Source organism: Chinchilla lanigera, unplaced genomic scaffold (genome assembly GCF_000276665.1).
Source record: "Chinchilla lanigera isolate Chin_1 unplaced genomic scaffold, ChiLan1.0 scaffold00023, whole genome shotgun sequence".
NCBI classification, from domain to species: Eukaryota; Metazoa; Chordata; class Mammalia; order Rodentia; family Chinchillidae; genus Chinchilla; species Chinchilla lanigera.
In genome coordinates this window covers 10,172,188-10,199,776 of record NW_004955424.1, presented here as the reverse complement: position 1 = coordinate 10,199,776, position 27,589 = coordinate 10,172,188, and the positions used below count along the sequence as shown (strand labels likewise).

Below are 27,589 nucleotides of genomic sequence, written 5' to 3'. Positions count from 1 at the left end.
CTGAGCTAAATCCCCAGCCCCTGCATCATTTTTTTCTTGTGACTGATTTACTTTCGTGTTGTTTTATTTGTCATGACCCTACGAGCAAGAGGCTACTCGTACTTTCTTTCTATGTATGTGTGTATCTGACAAACACTGCCTAGGTGTGCAGTACGCTGTACCATCTAGAGCTATGTAAGCACAGCCTATAATGCTTGCATGAACAACACAATCGCCTACTGATGCACTTCTCATAATGTATCCCTATCTCTATCTCTAAGCTTCCTACAACTATAATTATAAAACTCAAATGCAGACTATTAGTGAACATAATCTGGCAAATTTCAATGTGAGTATCTGTAAAAAGCAGACAAGCACAAAGTAAATCTGTCATTAGAAATCCTGGTAGTGCTATGCTACTACTGGCTTGTGGGAGCCATGGTAGTATTATTTACATCAAGAACACCAGGAAATACTATGAATCTGGGCTTTTTAATTTTTTTGCAGAGGTATTTTAGCAGAACACTGCTGTATTTAATTCTCTAAATACTTGCTGCTATGAGTGAAATGTTCAAAACATAAATCTAGGTGCTGTTGGCTAACCACCAGGCAATAAATCCATATGGAATAAGTACTGAATATTTACAAGTAGTCAAGAAAATTAAAAACACATTTAAAAGCCTTTGTAGGTGATTTTTAACTTATAGTTTTAATTTAAATTTGTGATATGCGTTTAAAAACTTTGGGAGAGATTTGTATTTAAAAATATGAATATCAATGAGGTACAAATATGAAGTAATGAGCAATTCCAAAGTAGCCATAAAAATATCTACTAATTCTGTAGTAATACAATGTCTCAACAGATTTTTTGAAGTCTAATATAAGTCAAATAAATATGCATTACCTGCATTCACTTCTAGATAAATTATGTGCAGACTGCAATAGAAACTGAATGAAGCTCTCCATCTGGGGAATAGATGTCTTCATAGCAGGATTTTCAAACCATTTCTCAGGGAGACATGCTGCTATCTGTTAATCAAAACACTGGCTATTTACAACAGTTACAGTTATTGAAGGACCCTTGCCAGTATAATCTTACAGTGATTATGGAATTGGAATAATCTCATTTTATAGCTTATATTTTAATAAAAATTTCTGAACAATTTCTCATTCTGTATCAAAGGTTATACATAACGTTTGAAAAATTTATTACTAAGTGTTTAAAATAAAACATTCTTCACAAACATCTGTAATTATTCTATACTCTTGTTTCCTACGCTGTTATATGTGTACAAAAACTAATTTACAACCACCACAAGTACCTGGAGCCAAAATACTTTGTCAATAAAATTATAAAATATGCACATTTAATATTATTTCACACAAAAAAATTGGGTGGCCTAGTATATGATCTACATAAATCAGAGTTAAGGAATCAAGTGAGTGATTCAAAGATATGCAGAATGAAAGAAAAATTAATTATGGTTTTGATTATCAATTAAATGCACTGTTTTAAATGTTCACAGCAGCAAAATAAGTCAATGAGTACACTCACTTGTTCGTTTTCAAATACTGAGAAAAATAATTCAGATACATGGTTACATTAGACAGAAGGTCTGGCATTTAGTATTATGCAAAATCTCTTTTCAGATGTTTTAAAACCAGCCTTTTACTGGCTTGTAACTTAATTTCCTCTTTAGTTTGTATCACAAGTCTCAATAAAATTCTCAGACAGCTATGAGGCTTGACCATAAATGATCCCAGGACTTAAAGCTACACTTTCTTGGCCTGCTTTTCCAGTCATATGCAGTGGGGAAAATGCTGTGTGAATGTATTATCTCTTCCCCTTCACAGTGGATCTTTATGGTCAAAGGAGACTATACCAACCCTGAGAGACACACCATGGAAAATGACTTAAATTTTTAATATATAATGTTTAAACTGTATCATAAAAACTACAGGCCAAAATTCATGGTTGACTAGAAACTGATACATAGGTTCTTATGTTGTTCTGTTTAGAAATTATATTGTAAAATAATTACTTTCTTATATTCTTAAAAATTCTTCAACATGGCTTTTATCCTTACCAGTATATTTTGGGGGACATTTAGGCAGTTTCCAATGATCTTCTAATATGATAATGCTACATTTCTTTTCACCCTTAAAATCTTTATGTGTATCTCTGATTTTTCACTTATGAGCCAAAGGGTATGAACTTTAAAACACCCATCATGCCAAAATATACTCCAGCAGAGCTGTCTCTCCTCCCACCAGTGCTAGAGAATTTTCCAGAACCACTGCGCCACCTGTGTACTCCTGGTGAGAGATGCCTGCTCCTGCAGGGCTGGCACTGCTGCTTCTTGTGCTTGTGCCAATGCTGGAAATTACAGGCAAAATAACACAGCAAAAACATGTTCCTCAACATGACTTGTAAACAAGTATCTTCACTACATAATAGTCTGCATTTCTCTGGTTATTATTAGTACTGTTAATCAAAACCACACTTATACTCTATTTTTGTATATCCTTTTTTTGTAACTCGATTGGTGCATATTTCTGGGGCCTTTTTATTTTTTTGGTCTGGGGCCTTTTTAATAACATTTGCAGTGTTTACTAAGTTAAAAAGAGCTTTTTTAATCAATGTGGATTTTAACACTTGTTATGTGTTATACCTTCTCATTACCTAGTTTCTTAGCTCATTTTCTTTTAAACTTATTATACTAGTAGATTTCAAGATAAAAATCAGGAGAGCTGGGTCTGGTGGTACAGGTTTATAATCCCAGCACTCTGGGAAGCTGGGGCAGGTTTATAATCAGGTTTATATACAGGTTTATAATCCCAGCACTCTGGGGATGACAAAGTTCACCCTCAGCCTTGGCAACTTAGTGAGACTCTGCCTCAAAATAAAAACTAAAAAAAGGATAAGGATGTAGCTCATTGTGGAGGCCATGGATTCAACCTCCGTACCAAAAAAACAGAGTATAATGATCCCAATGCACACATTTTTACTTTAACAACCATCAATGAATCTTAATACCCTTTCCTTGTTCTTTAACCCACTGTTGCTTTATATTCCTGTCAAATCTGTTTTCACTCATTATTTCTTTTTTCTTTAAGTTTAGAAAGGACTCCCCACCTCCAGTTATTTATTCTCTTTGCAAATCTTGTAATTCCACTTTTATAGTTAGCTCTTTTTACCTGAAATCAATTGAATGATTGATTGATTGTGATGCTTGTGACTGAACCCAGAGCCCTGCACATGCCAACCAAGTGCTCTACTACTACACTACGTCCCAGCCCTCACCTAAAATTTATCCTGACACATAGTGAGAGGTTTGGATCTACCCTTGTTTTTTACAGACAGCAGTTGTCCCAGCACCATTTAGTATGAATTTTCCCTTTCTCTGTTAGTGGTACTTCCAGCTAGAATACTAAGTCTTAAATACAGAGGGACTACTCCTGGGTTCCATGCTGTTAAATGGGTTTGTCTATTCTTATGTGAGCATCACAATTTTAATTACTTTGCTGCAAGACAAACTTTAATAGCTAAGTCTTAAAAATGATAAAAATTAGAATTGGGTGCTATACAACTTACCTGGCTGCACTTCTTAACAACATCTGGCCCAGGGACGGCATTAAGAAGAGCTATAAGAAGGTAGCGATTTAGCAGCTTTCCTAGTCCTAGCTCTCTCAATGTGTCATCTGGGAGGAGTCCATTCCAAAGAAGAGTATTACGGAAGAGCTACAATAGAATACCATGTAAATATGTACTTGTCTTCCAAACAGAAATCCTAATAGTCTCTAACAAAGATAAAGATTTTGTCAAACTTTTCAAGTCTCACAGTTAGATCCATTGGAACTGTCAACTTTAGAAGAGAAAACATCTCTGACAAAGGACGTGATTCTTTCCAACCTTTACGTGTTTGTTCATCCTGTTTTTCCAAATCTGCCTCAAATAGCTTTACAATGCCTTTCCATGTCAATACTCTTGCTCCCAATCATGCTGTCTCAGATCTTGGGACCACTGGCTCATAAAGAGCTGCTGTCAAAGGCAGTGTCACGGTTTCCAATGTGTGACTGTGAGAAGTCACTCAACACTGACAGTGTCATCTCTCCACTATCTAAAGTAAGAATAATCAACTATATATTTGGAGATAGGCTGGATGAAGAACCAAAAACTGTAAAATAAATACTGGTTCCCTTTCCTTCCTCTCAATCTGGGTCTTTCTCGTAATTTTAAGATGTGTTCCACTTTCCTTCCGTACTTTATTTACTACACTGAGCGCTGAATGTCACGAAGCTGCACTAGTATGTGGTGTTTTCTCACTACAATGTCATGGCTGACCCTGCTCCCTGTCCTGGAAAGCCCTTTCCCTGACTCAACCACATCAAACATTCATTCATTCAAGGAAAACTGCTCTTGTTGAGGTGATCTATGTCCTTTCAACTGTCAAACCCAGTACGCATTCTCTTTCTCCTAATTCTTTTCTGTCTGTGCCATGATAACCTTTTGTTTATTGATAACCATGAGGCCACTGTCTCACGGCTGATCTAAGCTTTCTCTGAAGACTACGTTTTCCTTGTCCCCTTTTCTGAAAGTGTTTCCGGAGTTCTGACCTCAGCCTTCTCCTCACACTTCACCCACTTTTCTCTGAACATGTCATTCATGCCCATGGCTCCGGATACTGCCGACACGTCCTCAGCTCAGATCTGCTCGACACAAGCACTCCTAAGCCAATGCCTTCTAGACCTCTGAATCTCAGGTTGTCCCACACTTATTATGCCAAAACAGATCTCATCTTCCCTCATCTCCTTTTCTTTTCCCCACATCGTCTACAATGTCCCTCAAAAATGTTAGAAGCTAGTAGTGAAAACACAGCCAAAGTGAGATACTTGGTTACGACCCTATGTTCTTCACATGTAAGTGATAAACTATACTTGTATTTCTGTAGTCTTTTGCTTACCTTTAGAGCTGACCAGAACTGTCTCTCTTGGAACTTTGAATGTGGTGATGTTTTATCTTCTACAGTGCTAATAATTTAAAACAGAGAAAGAAGAAAATCCTGAAGACTCTTAACTCTTTCAGGAGAACTGAGTTTAAAAGACACTTTTTTGTTGTTTTTTTGAGACAGGCTCTTGTTATGTAGTTCAGGCTGGCCTCAAACTTTCAGGGTCCTCCTGCCTCAGCCTCCTCCGTGCTAGGATTACAGGGGTGGTGCCACCACACTTGGTTTAAAAAATACTTTTTCAAACCAATCAAAGTTTTAATGGAATATAAATGGAAGTTCTCTGATGTTATCTACCAAAATTAGAAATGCATCCACATTCTTACCCACCAATCCCATTTCTGAGACTGGCTGTACAGATGTTTGCACATGTGTAGAATGTTAGGCAGGTTATTTATACCATCACTGTTGGCAAGCATTTACCACTAATGTATCCACCCATTGCAGGATGTTTATGGGGCAGCATATTATACAGCTAAAAAAAGATGATGTGAAATAATTTCAAAGATGTACTAAATGAACAAAAAGTATATAAAGCTGATTACGACTGTTTATAATATGCTTTGCTATAGGGCCAGAGATATAGCTCAGCAGCACAAGCACCTGCCTGGCAAGTGCAAGGTCCTGAGTTTAATTCCTGGTAAAAAAAAAAAAAAAGCCCATAAAAGCCCATATACTTTGCTATAGAAAGGAGGGGAAATAACATTATAGCATAGAAGAGTATTAACTTCTATTGCATGAAGATCTGAAAAGATAAAAATTACTGATTGTTATTATATGCATGTATATGTGGGGTAAAGGCAAAATCTGAGTGGATGGAGGTCAGGGTGAAAGTAAAACTTTTCATTTTAAATACACTATGCATCTAAAACACTACAAAGTGAACTTTACCTGGGAAGAATTTTCATATGCAGGTATCTCCTCACAACTCACAATTAATCTTTAAGTTCCTGGGTTCCTTCTTCCCCCTCCAGAAAGCACTTCCATCCCGGAAGTACCCACTGGGTCGCTACAGTTCATAAATCCTTACCATAACTGAAGCCTTCCTAGCACATGTCTGATCATGCCTCAAATACTACGTGTTTCATAAAGCACAGCATTACAGCTGCAGTTTCTGGTCCTTCAGTGAGGTGCTAGGCTTATGCTGTGCTTCCTCTGTGCTGGGCTCTGTTCTGTTCAGAGCAGTCTCTTCAGCCTTCTAAGGTCCTGTGAAGCAGCTAATTTTATCCTCACTGTACGGTGAGGACACAGACACAGAAAGACCCAAGGTCAAACACACAGTAATGGTAGATGCAAGCACCAGAAATGCTGCTCTTCACCACTGTGGCACCCTCATGTTCCCAGGATACCTTAAAATAATTAAAGACTAAAAACATAAAAAACACAACATCCAAGTGGAAAACATCAGGAATCATATATAGCAGGGGACTGAGGAGTATTTGGTGAAATCTCCATTTGCATCGTAGTAAATGTGTGTGTATGTTTTGAAAACACTGTAGTTTCTTTTGTAATATAATCTTAAATTGCATGATGTGATACAATATATTACAATCTCCAAATTAATAGTTCTTACCTCTTTGGATACAGAGGTATGAAAACATCATCTTCTATTGACTTCTTTATTCTTGAAACAATAGATTTAAGTAAATCCTATTATTTAAAAATTTGAAAAGCGTTAGTGATAATTCCAGATGGATACAGACTTATTTAAAAAATGTTGTTTTTTTTCAGTACTGTGGGTCAGTCCAGAGAGCTCCACCACTGAGCCTCATCTCCAGTCCTTTTTGTATTTTGTATTTGAGACCCTTTGATATAGGGTCTCAATAAATTGAGATAAACAAAAATTACCATCAGTAATTTGAACTTGTGACCCTTCTGTCTCAGCCTCCTGAGTAGATGGGACTACAGGTGAGCACCACCATGCCTGGCCAAAGAAATTTTAATAGTGCAAACCTGTACACACTCACAACATTGGCTGTTAAAATAATTAATAAACTGGATATGAGAAACCTAGTCACGGGGGCTGGGGATTTAGCTCAGTGGCAAAGCGCCTGCCTGGCAAGCGCAAGGTCGTGAGTTCGGTTCCTGGTACCGGAGAAAAACCAAAAAAAAAAAAAGAAACCTAGTCACATACATTGTTGCATTTGGTGTGACTTTGTTAATCTGCTCATTTATGTTTCTATTTTTTGTTTTTTTGTACTAGCTTGTGTCTCTTTCTTATTCTCTGGCTATAGATACCTTGTAGTTTATACCTTGTTCTTTGATACAGTAAATTCACTTTGACAAATTCATTTTGTTAGTATGTCAAAAACTGGGAATTACCAAAATACTCAATCATAAGGGATCACTGAATGGAAATACTACTTAGCTAAAGGTTATGAAAATTGTAGTAACAGGCCAATATAAATATGTAGTATAATAATGTTATGCAAAAGTATGACACATCTTTGTATGTCCACTAGGATTATAACTTTGAACAAAAAAGGCTGAACAAAAATATCATACAATGGTATCAATCCTTGATACCAGTATTAGGACAAAAAAGATGGGAGTGTAAAATATTTTTCATGTACTAGCAATATTTCTATGAGATATGGTATCTATTCTTTAAAAATCCATACGTGATGAATGAAAATGATGTACTATACACCAAAACGACAACTATTTTTAAATCAATACGCAACACAAGTTAAACTGTCACATACCCTGCAAAAAATTAGTCCTAAATCTAAGTTTGACCAAATTTACTTTTCATAAAAAGTATACTGAACTGAAGTCTTATTTCTCTTTCCATACCATTATCTGTAACATATTCTTCAAGCAATATGTCAATCAAGCAATATGTCAATTTTGTTTTATTACAGTAAAAACAAAACTTTGATTTAGTTTTACTCAGTTTCTTAAATGTTTTGAAGGCTGTGCCAAGAAGAAAAAGGACATAGGAAATATTTCCACAAAATACTGTATAAAATTATTTTTTTTTATTTTCTGTTTTTTGTTTTTTTCTCCGGTACCGGGAATCGAACTCACGACCTTGAGCTTGCCAGGCAGGCGCTTTTGCCGCTGAGCTAAATCCCCAGCCCCTATTTTTTTTATTTTCTGCAATACTGGGGATTGATCCCAGGACTTTGTACATGCTAGACAAATATTCTACCTTTGAGTTATACTTCAGGCTCAAGAAATTTTTACCTGTTTGCTTTTACTAACTTCATTTTTCCAAGTAGAATGTTCTTCAAGAATCACTCGGCAGTGTGTTTGTAAACTTGTTGTTTGTGAGGTTGACAAGGGATCCCAAATGAATTCTAGGAAGTCTGAAACAAATATTTTAGGGGTGTACAATTTATTACATAGACTGTTTTACTTACTATGTATGAACAACTAAGGACTTTAACACAGACTGCTTCCAGCCTTATTCCAGTTACAGTGCCTGGCCAGGCATTACTGCCGCACGTCTGTACACCCCTCAATTTCCTCGTCCTCCTTGAATTTAGCTGGACTGTTCTGATTAACCCGGAGGCCTGGTTAAATCCACCTTGTCCCTGAAACCACATAGTTAAAATGTAGCTTCAAAAGTCACATTAAATTGATCATAAAACTCCAGCCAGCCATTCTTCCTAGCCAGCAGTCACATCCTCTTGCTCTGGTCCCTCCCTCTCCCTCTCCCCCAGATGAACACTTCACACCTTCTCCCTCCTGCTGGTTCTCATTCTCAGCTGATTGTTTTCTCTTTCTTAGCTACTTACTTTACTTAATTTGGTGAAAAAACAAACAAAACAGAAGCAAGCAGAAGAGAAGCTCCACAAGCTCACCTGCATCTTGGCCCATAGGCTCTCCCGTCTCCTATTCCTGTGGTGAAGCATTCATGCTCCCCAAGGCCAACCTTGATTTGTATGGAAGATCCAACCCCATGTTTCACTCCCAGACGCTGCTCTTCAGCTTCAGCACTACCATAATTTCTACCAGATCTCTCACACATGCCTTCACACCATTTTCTCTGTATGAAATGTAATTCTCCCTGTAGTCTACACCCCCTCTAGTACTGCTCCATTCCTTTCCTTCCTTTCAAAACTTCTTCAAACTGCTGTCTAAACATTTATCTTCAATATTTCTCTTTCCATTTGTGCTTAGATTCCTTTCAATTAGGCCTCATCTCACACCACTCTTTCTAAACTGACTTCATTAAATTACAGAATACATTCATATAGCAAACATCAATGGCTGCTTCTAATCCTAAGTTATTACCAACAACTGCAAGAGTTTACCATTCCTTTTTCTCATACTTCCTTTACCTGGCTTCCAGGTTACCAACCTCCTGGTTCCCTGCCTTCTCCTTTGGTCTCTGCTAGCTGCTCTCACCTCTCTGACTTCTAAATGCTGGAGTACCTGAGGGTCACTTCCTTTCTCTTTCCTATTTATATTCTCTTCCTTAGAACTTAAAGTCCTATTATGGCAGTATTAACACATTCCTACCATAAACCTCTGTCTGCACTACCTCTTCAAGATTCATACATTCAACAATTCATTTGACATTTCTACTTGGGTGACAGGCATCTAAAACCCAACATGGCCCTGAGCTCCTGCCACACCTCCCTACTCTAATCTTACTCCTCTCCATCTTTTCCACTTCAGCAACTTTGTCCTTCCAGTTGTTCCAGACCCAAACCATTCTACCATTCTTGATTCCTCTCTTCCTATCTTGCCCCATAAACAATCTATCAGAAAAGTCTGTTAAGTGCTACTTTTGAAATATACACAGAATTCATTCACTGTGGGAACCACTACATGTATTAATTTCTTATAAAGCTACCTATTTTGGGATTATTTAATCGTATGAATTTGGATTTTTCAGAAAAATACTTAAAATCTTTGGAAGTTAATCAAGTTGACTGAGAAACAACATAACACAGACTGCTTCATCTTTTAAAGTAAGAGTTCTGCAGCCTTTGCTGCCAAAATTCATTCTCTGTGATGTAGTAAAACAGATCCTTCTCAAGTATAGTTTTAGGTAGAACAAAAGTCTTCAGACTTTTAAAGTTGAAGCACAGGCATTAATGCTGACAGGTGACAGTGCCAAATGAAAAGGAGATGCAGGAATGTTTTGAGAAAAAGGGAGAATAAATAAAGAGAAGAAACAACAGGATGAGAGAGAGAGAAAGAAATATGTATAATATGGATTAAAGTACCACTAATACACAACTTAGGTGTCAAAAAACAGCAGTAACGTCACAAATACAAAAGGTCCAGAGTGTCAGAGATCTGGTAGCCAACTACTTATACAATCACAGCTTAAATATGACACCTGTTGATCATTACTGTGAATAACATTTCCGTGTGCTCCAAAACTTTCGAAAAAATATTTGTGATTATAACAGACATTAATGATCTTAGATGCTGTCAAAGAGCATTTAAATTTTAGCAAGATTAGAAGCGAGTACCTGTAAGTCGAGGAATAATTGTTTTGTTGATGACAGCAGACAAGATTTTTTTATCAGAACTATTGTCCTTCTCTGTATCTTCAACACCTCTATCAATAAATTCTTCTATAGATGTGAACCATGACATCTGTTTTAAACCTATGGAACTCAACTGACAGAGGAAATTATAAAAGTTATAAATAAATTGTTAAACAGAAGTGTATTTTAAAATTTATCAACTTTTTCAGTAATCATCAGAACTTTTCCAAGAGTCAATGAGAGTAATTTCCACTTTAACACTATGCAGTCTAGCACCAGTGCATCATGGCTGGACAAGGTGACAGGACTAAGGCACAGTTCCAAATGAAAGAACAGCTGCATTTCATGCATTCATTTCATGCAAGAAATACAGTGGCACCTCAGTTCATGAACTCAGTTATCTCCATGATTCTTGTACTGGATGAGAAATAAATCAAATTTCCCCTAAGGTCAACTTTGAACCTAACCAGTGTATTTGATTCGGTACTCGTCCAACTTGGCTTGTGACCGGATTAGTGTGAAGAAGCAAGTTCGTGAACCAGGGTACCATGATACTCAACAAACTTGGGCTAGGGCCTTCAGAGCCTACCATATGGCAAGTATGCTAGGGGCAAAGTACTTGTTTGTGGGACACTTGCAATGGTCATAAAATTTGTTTATAAAAATTTATTAACTCCAAACAAAATGGACTTCTGGTCCTTTTGATTCTCAGAAGCATAAGTGTGAAACCTGTGATTTAGCTTACTGGTAAACAGATGGCCCTTTATTATTTGCTGAATGGATGAATGAAATGACCTTTGCTACCAAGTTAAGCTAGAATGGTTAACACTAGGCTGCCACCTACCCAGCTTCCTAACACCATTTTGGGAATAAATTCGGGTAATGTTTGGTGCAGACTGCACAGAGGGAACCTAAGTACTGCACTGCGAAAAAGCATGCATAAATAAGAAAGGGCAGAATGTGTGTTCAGTGTGTGCAAGGCCTGGCGTTCCATCCTCAGGTGGAGGAAACACAAAGATAAGGACATGGCTCTATCATCTATTTTGTGCAATCATCATCTTCAGTTCTACCTTCTCATCATTTCATAATCTCATTTGCTTGCTTAGCAGGCGTATCCACATGGCTGTTTCTGTAGCATTTCATCACTTATGAAGTAAAGTTTCCTTTCAAAATCCTTTCTCTCTTTCTGGAAAGTTCCCATTCCTATTAATGGAATAACTGTTCTTCTAAGATTCCAAAATCCAAAACTTGGAGAGGGTCTAAATTATATTAATTCTTCTTCCATAACACCTTGTACCTAATCTTTCCTTTCTCTTCCCTTTGGCGCTATCACCCACATGATCTTTCCTTTCTCTTCCCTTTGGCACTATCACCCACATGACGAATATGTCACACTGGGCTATAGTAATAGCTTTCTACCTCTTATTTCCCTTCCCCCCAATCAGCCCACTACTGGGGCTCCCTAAAACATGATTTCCAACACATCAGTTTTCCTATTTTTTTACTTACCAAAATAAATTCTCTCTCAATTTTGGATCTGAACTTCAGTGTAACCTCTTGCTCTTAAATTAGTATTTTTCCCTTTATACTTCTGCAAAACCTTTTATTTTCTCTCTCCTCCTGTTGAAATTCTATGTACTTTTTAATGTTCCACTTAAATTACCCCTCCTCTTCAATTCAGTTTTCCTAATTAAGTCTTCCCAATATGTCATCTCCTAGGCTTTTGTGTCAAATTTCCTCAAACCTTATAGTACTTCTACCTCCAGGGGGAATTTCAAACAATATAAAAAAGAAGCTACGGTGGCCATGGTACGCATGCCTATAATCCCAGCTATTAAAGGGGCTGAAAAGGGGATCGTAAGTTCAACACTAGACTGGGCAGCTTCATGAGATCCTCTCTTAAAAGAAGACAGACAAAAAGGACAAAGCACTTGCCTAGCACAGCATATGTGAGGCACTGGGTTCTATCTTCAGTACCACAAAATCAAAAGTTGTTTGCTTTACTGATGTTCAGAGCTACTCAGCCTTAAAAATCAAGTGAGAACCAAGAGAAGAAGAATGTATGAAAGTAGTTAAGGTACTCACGTTACTTCAAAGCATTAGATTTCAGAGCCAATCCTATGGGTAAGGTGTTTTATAGCTAACCTGATAGTAAGAAAACTTAAGCAATTAATTTGACCAGGACAATTGCACATTAAGCATAAATACCTTAAGTGGGTTCCAATCAATCAACTGAAATCGTATTACAGGATTTAAAAGCTTTGGTATGTATAAACTAATGAAAGCTTCGTAATAGGAATCAGGAAACTTCTCTCGCCATTCTTGAAATTTCAATAAAATATTCTGGATGCAACAAAAATCATCATTCACATCTTCAAAAACTTTCTTATGATCCTGTAAAATGTCACCTGTAAACAAAATAAATCTCTTTATATTATGCATTTCAAGTTTGCTTCCTTGTAAACAGTTACGTATGACTATGTAATCAATTCTGAAAACTTTCCTTTCACACTAACATATAAATTTATTTTTATTTAAAAATCACTTTATCACTTTGACAAAAGTGATAATATTAATACTAATAAATTCTACCACTTACTGAGCCCCTGCTACATGCCAAGAGATGATAAATGCATCTCATTCCATCAACCCATCTCCACTACAGGGTAGATTTAACCTATTTATTTGTAGATAGCAAATATCAGCTTGAGGTCAAGGAGTTTGCCTATGAGCATGAAGAATAAAGTCTCTTGCTGAACTCAAGTCTATTTAACTCCAATGCCCGGAATCTTCAGACTCTGTCATAATGCTAAAAACAGTTTCACTAAATTCAATTGTTTTAAACTGAAAATGGCACTTTAGCAAATATACAGTGAAGAAATGAAACCAAAATCCCCATGTTTACAGAAAAGTCTAAGGGGAAAAGCTACAGAGATGCAAGAATATGCATGTGCTTCTTCCCCATATTTCATTTTTCTACAGGAATGAAAACTCAAAAGAAGTTAAAAAAAGTTCCATTTTTCCTAAATTTTCCCAGCTGTTTTATTTAGCTCACATATTTAAAGGCAGTCACAGCAAAGCATTTCCTATTATTTCAATACTTTGAATCAAGACATATTAGAAACCTGGTAACTGACCGTGGCTTTTCTGGAAGTCAGTCATCTCTGCAGAAGGCAGTTCATCATCACTAGATGTCCCCTCCTGATGGTTACAATTCCCAGCAAGTGTCCTTGCTTGTCTTCTTTGTGACCTGCATTTTTCAGTACACCAAAAATAAGCGGAAAGCAAACAGCTCTTGTTGAAAACAATGCTTTAAGGCAAAAGTAAATACTTTTATTATTTAAAATGGTCAAAAACAGAGCATCATATTAGCACACAATTTTATGATACTGTGTTGACACATTTAACTTCCTCTGAGTTGGTGGTTCTCCCTTTTTTCTTATTGCACAATCCCAGAATATTCCCGAGGGCTAACCAGTTTCTAGAGGGGGTAATAATTAGGAACAGCGTCTAGTGAAGAGCAATTCCTGGCCTGCTATATATCATTTTACCTAGTCCTTTCCACGGATCTGAATATGGCTCGTGTCTTTACAGCTGTTGAAAACTGCTTAACTAAACTTTGGTTTGATGCTTGTCTCACAAATTAACATGTCAGGTTACGATTACATCATATAATTATATTTAGGTAGTGAAAAGTACACTTGCTCAATGATGGTTTAAGTCTTCCCTTTATATAGGTACCTTCGAGATTCAACTTCTTTTAAAATCCTTGGCGTATTTTCATCTACAGCTAAGCTTCCATTTGTTGGTATCTCAGCTTTGCCTGTTAACAAATAATAATGCACATACTATGATTAAATTGTGTATTTTACTGTGCAACGAAATTTCAGTTAACTCGCCATCACAATATTAATAGGCACCAAGTTTGTTAGCTTAAAAAATGTTCCCTGGCTGGAAGTAGTCCAGCACTTGAGAATAACATCAGAATTCCACTACACAGTTTCTTTTTTGGTAATTGTACTAGCTTTCTCCATAGCCAAATGCTAAAAATATTTATATTACTGTATCTGATTCACTTTGTTGCCAATGTAACATTTGCTATTATTTATGAGTGACTAAACGTGTGTATGAAAGTCACTTTGCCTCTTTTATAAGGTACTTAATTTCACAACCCCTTCACCATACACTGACAACCCTTGAATCAATGTAAGACCTCATCTAAAACACTAATGTGAAGATTAAAATAAAGAGTACAAATTTTATACAATGAGATCCTACAGATGAATCCATACTGAACCAGTCTGTGGAAGGGCCCTTAAAACTATTAATGTGGTATCTGGCACAACGAATAGATTTATGTGAACCCATCGCAAAATCATCAAATGGCCATCGAAATATTTTGTCTCAAACAGCAAGTGATTAGAAGTTACAGTGTTTATCTTTTAATTTTAGACTTAAAGTATTTTGAAACTACCTGTAAATATTTTGCAATTTTGGAAAGTGGAGGATGAAAGATTAGTGGGAAAATACACAAAAAACTTTTATACAGGGACAGACTTATTTTTATTCTCTAGATGGTACATTAGCTTAATGAACAATAAACCATATTGAACATAAAAAACACTAACGTGGTAACTGCTGTAAATACGTTGATTCATGTTTTAATTCATCTTGCCTGCGTTGCATTAAGGTCATGGCTTGTTTTAAAAGAAGTGCATGCATGGATGATTCTATTTCTTGGATGTGGATAATCTGAAATACATATATAAGTAACATTTTGCAGGTCCCATAACAAACTTTAAAATGTATAAAAATTATTTCTTAGAAGATATGTAAACATATGTATATGCTTGACTTTTGTATGAAAAGACATTTCCAACACTGTCACATATCAGGTATAGGATACTTGGAGCACAGACCTAGAGGCAGACACTTAATATTGAAAAGAAAAGCAACTTTCTATATTGGGACAGCTAGGAGTATTGCAGATAATGGAACCACAAAGGAAGGAGTTAGGAACATGGACATGAGTGACAGAAAAGGGGAAGGAAGGGTTCCTTTCTGAGACAGGAGAGTAAAAGGAAATGGGAAGTGGTGCAGCTTCCCTCACAGGCCAAAGGGGCAGACAGTGGGGAGGCACTGGAAGAAGCTGGTGGGGCATGAAAAATTGGAGCATGGGGAGGGGGGATTAAAGAAAGAAAAAAATGAAGAATGCAAGAAAACTAACCAGACACAGGTAAGACAGTTGTGATGCATAATCATGACTAGCTGAAACTGGGATTCGCACTTCTTGGGGAACAGCTGCTTTCCCTTGAATGATGTTTCACACCTATTGCTAAGGATTCATCAATGCGTGCCCAATAGGATATTAACACTGCACTTTTCCAAGGATGAATGAAGAAAAATATTACATTGCAAACAATACCTTAGAAAGTAACTACGAAATGATATTAGTACACAGCCTTATAAAGCAAAAATAAAGGATAAAGCATGCAAGTATCTGTCGACCTTTTTAGTATGCATAAAGCAAAACCCACAAAGTATCAGTTGAAAGATTAATGAATCTGATAATATAAAAATTTCAAAATATATGAATGTCAAAAATGAAAAGAAAAACTAACTAGAAAGTTTACATCAAATTGGGTAAATCTTTTAAGGTATAAAGAATTGTTTATATGGGGTTGGGGATTTAGCTCAGCAGCACAGTGCCTGCCTGGCAAGTGCGAGGTCGTGAGTTCGATTCCCAGGACCGGACAAACAAACAAACAAACAAACAAACTTTTTATCATCACTAAAAAAATTAAAAACTGAGAAACAATCCCCACTAAGAATAAAATGTTAAAAGGGCAAGAAATAATCAAGTCACAAGAAGAAAAACTGCATGTAGCTAATTAAAAAAGGATTTATCTACGATCAGAATATAATATACAAGACCAAATTCCATTTTTGTCCTAATCTAGTTAACTAATAAAACTAGTAAAATCTTTTTGGATGACAAAATGCTTAGTAAGCCTTAAAGTAGTTATACTGAATAACTCACTCTTACTTCATTTTCTAGAAATTTTTCTTAAACTGAAATTTTAACACAAAAATTTTGTAGACAATATTTTTTTACAGTATTATAACAACAAAATAAGTGAAAAAATCCTGTATTAAAAATGTGTCGGAAAAATGGCACAGAAAAACACTATGCAGTGAGATTTAGACTTTTCTCTTTCTAATTGCATAGTAAGGGATGCTATTTCTCAAAAAAGGAAATGATATATTTATATGTACCTTTTCATTTAGACAGTCAATTAAATTTTCCACATACATTTTCATGCTTTTATAGAACCTATAATTTGCAGCTTGATCTGACGAACTCTCTAGATTCTGGATTGTATTCTTTGAGCTCTTGAGATCTTCTACGTATTTTTCATATTCTCTCTGGTGTGAGCGATGAGTATCCTGTAGTAATGTTAATCTGAATAAATAAAATAAAAATGCTTTATTTTTCAAACTTTTCCTTTTAAAGTAGTTTTCTAATGCAAATGCTTTCAAAGATAACCAAGGACATTGACAGCCTATGAACTGGATTTATTAGTCTTGATAAGCACACAATTAGAGCTTTATTAAGGGGAAAGCATAACAAGGACACTGGTAGGGTTTCAGAGGCCGAAGCTCATCACAGGCTAATTTTACAGAAGTTAATGATTGTGGTTTTAGGCTAATATTGGTGAAAATATATAAAGTAGGTTCTGAAAAAAAAAAAAAAAATCAGTGATCTTGTATTTCAGAGTCCGTGTGCAGTTACTATTAAGCAGTGGTCTTAGAATATGCGTATCTGAATGAGTTGGCATTAATGTCATTAAAGCATGCTTGGTACGATTTAAATTTACATTTTGTGACCCACAGTGGTTTCTGTGTGGTATTAGAATCTACTGTTCTTGGAGGTGCATTTCACTTCCTCTGCTGCTATTTTATTTCCCTACATGCTGCCCTCTTAAAGATACGACAGTGTGTTTTCTTTCAGCCCTTGGGAATAATCTATGCCTCAACTGATGTTACATGAAGAAACAGTCAAATGTGACTGAAGGACGTTTCTCTTTCAAAATCCAGTCAGCTGTCATACATGTGTGTGCCAATGGAGGTGTAAGAAACACATCTCCTTCCTTCCCCCTTCTCCTCTTCCTTCCTACTATTCCCTTTGGTCCTTCTTCCCCTGCCCCTTTAGTATTTATAAAAACAGGGGTGGAGCTGCTAGTTTGTCAAAGGCCCAGAATACAGAGATAATCTAATATCTGAAAACTGATACATCTGAAGATGTTGCAGTATTTCTTTCACTAGAAAACGCTAGAAAATTCTTTTCTACATCCAATCTTCACTTAAGTGAACAACGACAATGAATACATTTTAGTTGCAATGTGATGAAAGAACAAAATTACTTTAAGATACGGAGGAAGAAAAAAAGTAAGCCTATTCTCACGAGCCAGAAAAGCAATGAAAATGTTCTTTTAAAAGTAGAACTAACACCCCTCCTTTATATCAAATTGTGATAAGGACTAATTAAACTTTGACTAGCATATTCATTCTTTCATATATATAATGATACATACTAAATCTAGGCAAATACTTAAATATAAATATTTAAAACAAAACAACCTATGATGTAGTCTGCCATATTTTTAGCAAAAATATTGCTTATCTTAAGGTTAATACTATTTAAGAGATAAGTATTAATACTGATGGAATAAAAGCTGTGCTTAGAAAGGTAACCCATAGAAGCATACAAATATATTAGCCCATGCCAGAGAGAACTTTCTCTGTTAATTTATTTTAAGGGAAAAAACTTCAACAGATTAAAAGATTTAAAGGAACATAATGTTTATTACCTATAGCAATTATAGAGGAAACTTAGAAATCAAAGCATCCACTAGAGAAATACTTACATAATTTACGATATATTCAGTATAGGGATAAGCATATTATTCTTTTTAAAAAGTTAAAGACTTCCAACAATGTAGAAAAGTACTTTAGCCACATTAAGTAAAAAAAGCAGAATTTTGTAATTACTGATTATAGGTTATAAAAATGGAGGACAACAAAATCAGTTGAGTTAATGTGGTAACACAGCAGGTGCTATTTTTTCTTTATAAATCATTCAATAATTAAAAAGAATGTAGTTCTCTCTCACTATTAAATGCTGCCGTAAGTTTCAAAATGAGTATGACTTACCTAGTGTTTAACTGCTTCTTTATAATTTCTAAATTTACTGGTGGAAATGAAATGGAAGTATCAAACTTCTTCACTGCTGGAGAATCTCTGATGTGGGAAAGGTCTCTGTCTCTTCCCTAGATAAAAAAAACCAAAAAACAAAAACATTTACCTTACAAGAGACTGGATACTCCAGGCTCCTTTCTGGCTCAAAATTCCATGCACCTGTTTTCATGGTAACAATGAAATGTTTTCAAAATCTTCAGTTTTAAATTTTAAACATTAAATTCACATGTAAGATACAAATTCTAAAAATCTGATTTTTCATAGAAGTTCATTTCTTGAAGTGTTCAAAGCTAATTTTGCTTATGGTTAAATGTACTCTTAAATGAGACGATGTGACCGAAGCAACTATTATTGGGTTTTCTAATACTTCTGGGGAAATTCAATCCTAATACATCTTATGAGGTCGTGCAAGTCACATTAGTGTTCTCTTGCTAATGACAGCTCATCAGGACCAGGGCTGGGATGTTCAAATCTTTCTGAAGAACCTCTACTTCCAACAAGGACATATGGAGGATGTGGACCATATATTAAGCAAACTCATTAGCTTAATTATCCTTTTTATATTTTCCATAAAGCATCATCCTTTCTCAATTTTTACCAAGCCTCCCAGCCAGCTCCAATCCTACCTGCAAATCCCCAAACACTCCTGATAAGGTCAGTTTCAAATCTTTCACACCACAGACATATCTGAACGACCCATTAAACTATCACTACCTCTATGGAGGCTTTCCCAAACTTTCCCATTTGCATCCCTCCCAGGTCGTCCTGGGTTGTTCGGAAGACCCCAGGACATCTATAAAGTCAGATTCCTTATAGGAAACAGTAGGGATGAAAAGAAGGCCACAGGAAGGGAGGGGTAGGGAAGAGTTTCGCCAACACAATTCAAGAAACAACCAGAATAATCAGAACCTGGGAAAGGAAAGTACAGATTTTCCCATAGGGCCTTCGAAGGAAGCATAGTCCTGTCCACTTTGATTTTAGCTATCTGCCCTCCATGCTGGGAAAGAATAATCATCTGTGGTTTAAGTCACCAAGCTGTAGTAAGTTGTTATAGTAGTGTGGTGGACTGACAACTGGTCAACTTGTAACTCCCAGCTGAACTGAATTGCAGTACAGTTCAGTTCAGAAGGTGCTGGGTGTGGGAGGCCCACTTGAAGATTGTTGCCGGCAGCATAAGAGGTAAAACTAGAGAGGAAGAAGACAAGCTGTTAGGGAAGCTGTTGAGAGGCTGTTGGGAGCTGGTAGAAGCTGTTGTGTGCTGCTGGAAGCTGTAAGGAGCTGCTGATTCTCTTAGAGGAGCTTGTTATGCTGGCTTTCTTGATGAACTCGGCTGTTCTCATTGTCTGAGGAGCTCGGGACCTTGTGGAGCTCAGGACCTTGTTGTTGCTGAGAATAGCTTTGGGTCACTTTGGGAGAGCTCTGGTCCTCATTTTGAGCACTGCTTCCTGGCTCCAGAGTGGAAGATGGTGCACTGCTCAGTCTCCTGGAGGAGCATGTCATGGTGGCTTTCCTGATGGGAACTTGTCTGTTCTCATCATCAGAGGAGCTCAGGACCTCACTGTTGCTGAGGATGGCTGTGGTACCTTTCAGGGAGCTTTGGTTCTTACTTTGAGCATTGTTTCCTGGCTCCAGTGCAGTTCCCTCAGCCTGCTAGCACACATCCTTCATCCCATTGTCACAGACTTTCTAGCTTCCATCACTGACTTTTGGGCCTTCTCATCGCAGATCTGTGAAACAGGCCTGCATGAGACACTGTCATGGGCTCTAGGCCTCCAGTGAGACTTGTGGGAGGCACTGCTATGAGCTGTAGGTCTTCGGTTGGACTCATGCAGGACATTATCATGGAATCCAGGTCCTTAGCTGGATTCTTCGGTCTTTAGTGTGTGGACAGATTTCCTGCACTCTTTGTATATGATTCTTTGGGTGATGCATTATAGAACAATCTTATAAAATATGTGTCCTGTATTGTTTCCCTTTGCAAAACCCCAAACTATGACAAGCAGCTACAGGAATCAAACAGACACAGTATTAGAAAACATTACCTCTGTGATTTTAACTGCTTTCCTCATTTGTTGCTGCTCCCAAATATCTTGACTTTCATCCTCTTGGCTGTTTTCACTTGTTTCTTCATTTCTGCTAGCTAAGAAGACAAAAAGTTCACAAATAAACGTTTAATATTTTTCCACTTCCACTGAAGTAGGCAGCATTTGTGGGGGTTGTTTTATGCAGGTTAAACATACTTTAACTGTTACTTATTCTTCACCATAATCAGGAAGGCAATATTATCTTAGTTTTATAAATGAGTAAACTCATATACTGTAGTGCAAATAAATAACTTGCCTGAAGACTTTACTGTAGCTGAAATGCAGTGATTGAAATGCAGTGATCTGACTCAAGGACCTGCACCTTACCATCCACTGCCCACTCAAAACACTTTAGCCCCACCGAAGTGGAAAAGATTGAAAAAGTATGAAATATCTGAATTTTCTCATCAAAAATCTCTAATTCCTGATAATCCAAACAAAAATAATTTTGGGGGTTACAAGGAACCAAACTCATTCTGAAGTAAGTATTATTTAAAGAAACAAAAAACTTGGCAAATATGTTATCAAAGAGGAACATGAGAACACCCTTTGAGACTTAAGCATTACTGGCAAAAGAAACCTACACCTAAAATCTCTCAAGAATCTTAGAAAAGAAGCTATTTTAAGATAAATAAATCTTAAAAACTATCTTTACAAATATGAATGCTTCAAAAATAAAGACTATGTATAATTTTTTTAATCTGTCAAAACCCAAGTGAGAGTCAAGCCTTTGTCAATATTACGTACCCTTTGATAAGAGTATTTTGATGCACGCGTATCTTTTAGAGGCCTTAATATCAGGACCAAATTGATCATACATAAAAATCAGCATCAACACTCTTTACCATATAAGATGATACACTACACTTTAGTGGAGACTTTACCATCGTATATTCCAATGAAAAAGTGCCTTAATCATATATTAGTAAATGAAATATGTACTTGTTTCCTCAGCCATTCTTTGTCTCAGCGTTTGAGGCTTCGGGGTAAACAGTATTCTATTTTCATGGTCTTCAGGCTCACTCTCAGGATCCTCTCCACTGTCCCCCTTCACAGCAGAGGTGGTGGAGGGATGTTTCACATCCAAAGGAATATAATCATGCTGGGCCCTGGCCAGTTCACGTTTTCTGCGGGCTGCCTGAATAGCAGCTGCATCAGGGATTTTAACTGAAGGAAACAAGAAGACAATGAAAACCAAACACTGACAGACATGCCTGAAATATATGTCTGTTACACGTAACAAAGAAAAAAGGCATCATGTTTCTAAATTTTTTACTATTTTGATATATTTCATGTAAATTAATAAACTGCACAAAATCTACCTCAGTAAAGGAAGAAAATTAATTTAATAGAGATGAAATGCAATGTACAGAGATGAACCCTATCTAGATGTTATGGCAAAAATTCGGGCTGTATTCCGCAAGAGACCAAAGAGAACAAAGTTTTTAATTTAGACCGGTCACCTCTCATCCCGACTTGTAAGTCCGGGAAGTGGGCGTGGAACAGTCTTTATTCCCAGGTTATATACATTTTTGGTTTCCATGGTAACAGAAAGGAATGTTGTAGCCCTGGCCACATGTTGTTTTCCTTGTGCCATGTAACCGGGTCAGGCTCCGGTCATGAGCCCAACCACAATGATATATACTTTCTGTACTCTGTTCTATATGTCCTCCTTTAGATAACCATACATTTCCTTTATGGTTACAATGTTTACCTAGGGCCAGGAGATGGAACTGCCCAGGCAGGGTCATGGAGGGTTAACTAGGCCTAGGCGCCCCCTTATCTTGGGGAGACATTCCTGGGCAGTGTTGATCTGGGGAATTATCTCTTACACTATCCCGGGAGGCTTCCCAAGGCACCATGTAGGCTTTTACCAAAACTATTTTATCCAAAATAATACGCTAAGATTCACTGCCCGCTACATAGATGTATGAAGAAATAGATGAAACCATGCCATCCTATCATTAGCTTTCTCATGCATCAGGTGTTGGTGACATCTTGTTGAGGGCTACCTATCTGTCACTTCTGGAACCCCCAGGTGGCACAACATTCAACACCACTTCACTCATTACCATCATAAAAAACCAGCCCACGTATTTCCGAACAATACCCTCTCCCTAGGTGGGCAGTGTTGCAAATACTTGGTGGCCACTCTCTCCCCGTGTTTAACTCACCATCTTCTACAGCCACACTGTTTTACAGCAGCCACTAGCAACACGTGACTACTTATATACAACCAAATTTAAAACCGAATCTCTCAGCTGCACTAGGCACCTTTCAAGAGCTCCATACCCACACGTGGCTGTTAAAATTTCTCTCTCTCTCTCTCTCTCTCTCTCTCTCTCACACACACACACACAGGTTCTTAAATAAAACTATAAAAATGACCAACCTGCTGATGAAAATTTTGTTTCTTCTGGAGAGCTAGAGCTGTCAGAGGACGAGGTCTGATCATCTTTACTCTCTGTAGAATGCAGTGCTCCATCCTCTTCATCTGTTGAAAGGTCAATTCTTCTGGATTCTATTTTTTTTGAATATAAGAGAGTCCAAATATTGGAATCAATAACTCAAATTCTGAACAACAGATGGTATATATATAAATGTGGTATTTAAACTCTCCCAAAGTAAACTTTCTCCAACTACCAACCTATCTAAAACAACTGGACGGTCTATTAAATGTACAAAGACTTACTCTATTCATATTATCTATATATTTAAAAAACATTTCTAAACAGATGCAGTGAGAAAAGGGAAAATTAAAGAAAAATGAAACTGACAGCGTTATCAAATCTTGCTAGCTAGCATGTATTTTCTTTAATGCTGTGCATAACATGGAAGCATGCATAAGGCATTTCTCCTGCTCACTGAAATGCGGTGGTTGCCTTATGCTTGTAGGAATAAGCTGACTGAACTTCCAGCGCACCAAGATGTGTGAACACAGTAAACAAAATACTTTACTTCCCAAATATTCAATGCTTGATATTACCAATCTTGAATGAGTAGAAGATCCATTCAAAGTGCAAAACAGACCTATGGATTTTAGTGTAATGGACATGTTTTAAGATTCCATGTTGCAACTCCCCTTTTCAAAAACTCTTATTCTTTGTACTTTGTTGTAACGTTAAAGCAGAAAACCCTTAGTAATCTAAAAAGTACTCCTCTATCCAGGTATCTGTGAGAGGTTGTATGTTCTTCAAATACTTCAAAACGACACAGTACAAGAGACTGAATGCAGAAGCAGCTCTGAGAATTCAAGGGTCTTCTCTTTAGCCAGATATTAAAGATCACAATATTTGAAAAATGCTCTAAAAGCCAAGAAAAGTCAACTCCTGGCCTTAACCTCCCCTACTAAGTTTAACCAGATGACTGACACATTTTACAGTATAAATATGAAAGTCATCCGAACTTTATACAAGTAGGTCTTAACAATGATCAAGAAATCACAGATTATTAACCTATAAAACATTACATAACATGAAACAAGCCACAGTTAACTATAGTAAATAACAATTTATTGTCTACAGTACTTGGAAGCTGCTAAGATTTTAAATATTCTCATCACACACACAAAAAAACCCCACAAGTAGATAACATATAAGTCAATTAGCTCAACTTAGTCATTCTACAATGTACCCACTTTTATTTGCAAAAAAGTCAAATTTATAAGAAATCACCAGGATTGCTTTAATGGGACTAAAAGCAGTGGGAAGAAAACTTGGGAGTTCAAGACTAAACAAAAACTGTATTCCCTATTAAGTCCCAGGCTTTATGTAAAGAAACTTTTGTTGCTTGAAAACTATTTAAGAACGCAAAGCAACTTCAAAGTGACCGCGGTACACTGCACTGAAAGCCATTCCGGGCACAGCCCACAGCATCATCAACCTCTATAAGGATACTTCAGGGTCACATACGTCCCACTTTTAATCTTAGATTTTGCAAATAACTGATGAAAGAAAAAAGCAAAAGAAAATGTTCCCAAACCTGTCACCTGTGTTTTTACTGTACTGTTCTTAAGTGTATTTTAGGGAAAAAATGGGCAAATTTTCCAAAAGGCACATAGAACTTTCACCAGTGTAATGCTACTAAGAGTTCGCTCGGTCCTTTGCGACGACTTCGCTCTCCATAAGTATCAATGACTTTAACTATAATCGGGTGGGGTCAGCTCAGGGTGCAAAGCAGCGCCGGGATGCGGCTCCGTGCGCCCCAGCCCCGGGAGGACGCCAGCACGCGCGCCCGCAGGCAAAGGGCTCAGGGTTCTGAGACCCGCGCAGCCGGGGATCCGCGCGGTCAGCGTCGCCTAGGCAACACCCGGGCCCTCCCCGCCCGCGTCACCTGGGGCGCCCGAGCCGCCGTCCACGCGCCGCGAGCTCGCCCAGACCCGACTGCGGCCCCGAGGGCCCCGGGCCCGGCGCTGCGGCCCCGCCAGCTCCGCGCGGACTCCGGGGGGCGGACCCTGCTCCGGCGAGCCCGGGGCCGCCCGCTCCCTCTGCGCCTCGGCCTCAGCAGTCGGATCCTCGGCGCCGTCACTGTCGCTGGAGTCGACCTGCCGCCGCCGGAAGGTCCTCTGGGGCCGGTGAGCCATAGTTAAGGCCGGGTCGCCGCGCGCACTCCAGCTACACACCACCAGCTCGCGTCCGAGCGCGCGCCCGCTTCGCACGGCTGCTGCGTGCGCGCGCCAGCGCCTCCCGCGCACCGACTCTTCGCCCTGCGCATGCGTGATGTGTGCGCCTAGTTCTGATTGGCGGAGTCCTTCCTCCCGCGTGGAGTTGCAGGAGGCGGAGCGTTCTCCTTGCCAGTCCTGTGGCGTGGAGTTTCAGGGGCTCCGGTATACTCGGGGTTGAGTCCAGGGAAAGAAACATTCTATGCAGACTGCACTTAGGCACCGGACACTGTGCTCTCGGTTGTGGAGTGGAGCCAGAGCCGTTCTTTCCGGACAGAGCTCACTTCAACCTAGAATTAAAAAAAAAAAAAAAGGGTATGTTAGGTGGGGCGACGTCTGACAGCCAGTGAAGTCTACACATAAGCAACGATCAAATGATAGTTCACAGGCAATAGGACTTCAAGAGATTCTGATTAAGGGCTTTGGTCCAGAGAGAAAGCATGTATTGTTCTATATCTATATCTATATCTATATATCTTAGAAAGATGTACAGACAATACAAGAATGGGTGAGGCAAACTTGGACTGTGTGTTCTCTGGGCTCTGTGGACGCTGACGAAGCCTCTATCGGGAACTTGGAATGTTCCGTGTCCTTGGTGAAAACTACCATTGCTTGGTTGCCTCTGATCACCTGCATCTGGATCACTTAAACCTTGACTTTATTAAATATCTCTTGCTGGGATTGGTCCCTACCATAGTACAAGACTTTCTATGAGTTTCATAGAATGGATTACTTTAAGGGATTACATTTTCAGCTTCCTAGCTTATGTCTTTTTTTGTAAAAATTGGTCGGCTTGATAATCCATTCATGCTACCCTTTTCAACATACTCTTTTCTCCTCTTGTCCCCCTTTGTCCCCTTCCCTCATAATTTTTTGTTCAAAACGAAATTCTCTGCCTCATCCAACATTTTTTTGTCAAGAAAGTAAATTACTCTAGTGTCTTCATAAGAATCCCCTTGCAAATCAGACGGTTTCCAATGTCTCAACAAAATCTGAGAACCAAACCTAGCTGTCAATGATACAAAGCAAAGACTTGCTGCCCAGGGTGCACAGAACCCGACATTTAGGCACAGGATTTTTGTAAGAAGAAAACCTGTACCGTACAGCCAACCAGCAATGAGGTCCAGAGCTATAATTTCAGAGGTGCCATCCCCTAGCTTATTGGGGAAATTTATAGGAAAGAGAAGGGAAAACCTGCTTGGTGACCACGTGGCAAAAGAGGGGGGTTTATAGTTCTGTCTGGCAGGCCAGAGGGTCGTCATGCGTCTTCACAAATTGTGTGTTTTTGTGGGCGGAGTAGTGAGTTATGATCGGTGCATTGATTTTGAGTAGTTTGTGATGTGCAATGATCGAATGACCTAATGAGCTGGCCTTTTTGGCTCACGTCCATTCTTGATAAACCTATTTTGTACTGCCATCAGTAGATTCTGGAGGCTTCTCCTGATGATAACTTGAGCACTTTGTTATTTAAGGAGTTTATGTCTAGGTGGGTTTTGCCTTACTCATTTTATCAGCTGATCATACACAATAAATTTTGATGATAGATAATAGATTTTCTTGTGGGTTTTAGACATTTTCTCATTGCTAGGACAAAATACTTGCCACCCACCATCTGAAGGAAGATAGGTTTATTATGGTTCAAATTTTCAGTCTGTAATTAGCAGGCTCCAGAGCAGGAAGGGCATGGTGAAGGTAGGACAGCTGCTCACATCACGGTGGTCAGGAAGCAGAGAAAGTAATGGGGAGCTTGTGAGGGAGATGTAACTGTCCAGGTCATGCTGCTAGTGACCTGCGTCTTCTCACCAGGGTCCATGTTCCAGTAGCACACTCAAGTGCTGAACTCACCAGTTTATGAATCTGCCCACAAATGCAGCACACCTGTGACACCACCACCATTCAAAAGCCCCACTCTGTCATGGCTTGACAGTTGAGTGTACAGTCCAGGTCTAAACCACAACAGCATACAATTGAAAGGAGGGTTCTAAGAATCGACTGACATTGAAAAAAATGCAACCCTTCCACATGTGAAGAGTTTTATTGGAGCATTAGAACAAAAATTATGTAATTAGCAGTGAATTATAACTCGTTCTAGCAATAAGTAATAGCCATCTATGGGTGAATGAACTAGTGGGGTTTTTTTTTTGTTGT

At 38.1% G+C, this 27,589-nt stretch overlaps 1 protein-coding gene across 2 annotated transcripts in view; it reads right to left on the bottom strand.

Annotated features, from left to right (window-relative positions):
- Positions 1 to 25,486, bottom strand: part of Gcfc2 (GC-rich sequence DNA-binding factor 2) — a 27,911-nt gene extending 2,425 nt beyond the window's left edge. The window contains exons 1-16 of one of the 2 annotated variants that reach the window (XM_005385461.2): positions 25,114 to 25,482; positions 23,174 to 23,302; positions 21,724 to 21,948; positions 20,740 to 20,837; positions 18,653 to 18,768; positions 16,715 to 16,901; positions 15,067 to 15,190; positions 14,180 to 14,261; positions 13,576 to 13,688; positions 12,647 to 12,846; positions 10,421 to 10,571; positions 8,175 to 8,296; positions 6,559 to 6,635; positions 4,944 to 5,010; positions 3,575 to 3,721; positions 884 to 1,008 (exon numbers count right to left, since the gene is read on the bottom strand). In XM_005385461.2, coding sequence (XP_005385518.1) covers positions 884 to 1,008; positions 3,575 to 3,721; positions 4,944 to 5,010; positions 6,559 to 6,635; positions 8,175 to 8,296; positions 10,421 to 10,571; positions 12,647 to 12,846; positions 13,576 to 13,688; positions 14,180 to 14,261; positions 15,067 to 15,190; positions 16,715 to 16,901; positions 18,653 to 18,768; positions 20,740 to 20,837; positions 21,724 to 21,948; positions 23,174 to 23,302; positions 25,114 to 25,363 — 2,213 coding nt within the window. In that variant the 5' untranslated portion in view covers positions 25,364 to 25,482. Of the gene's footprint in view, positions 1 to 883; positions 1,009 to 3,574; positions 3,722 to 4,943; positions 5,011 to 6,558; positions 6,636 to 8,174; positions 8,297 to 10,420; positions 10,572 to 12,646; positions 12,847 to 13,575; positions 13,689 to 14,179; positions 14,262 to 15,066; positions 15,191 to 16,714; positions 16,902 to 18,652; positions 18,769 to 20,739; positions 20,838 to 21,723; positions 21,949 to 23,173; positions 23,303 to 25,113 lie in introns of those variants that run through there. The other variant, XM_013514701.1, reaches the window with a different exon arrangement.
- Positions 25,487 to 27,589: the final 2,103 nt, after the last annotated feature.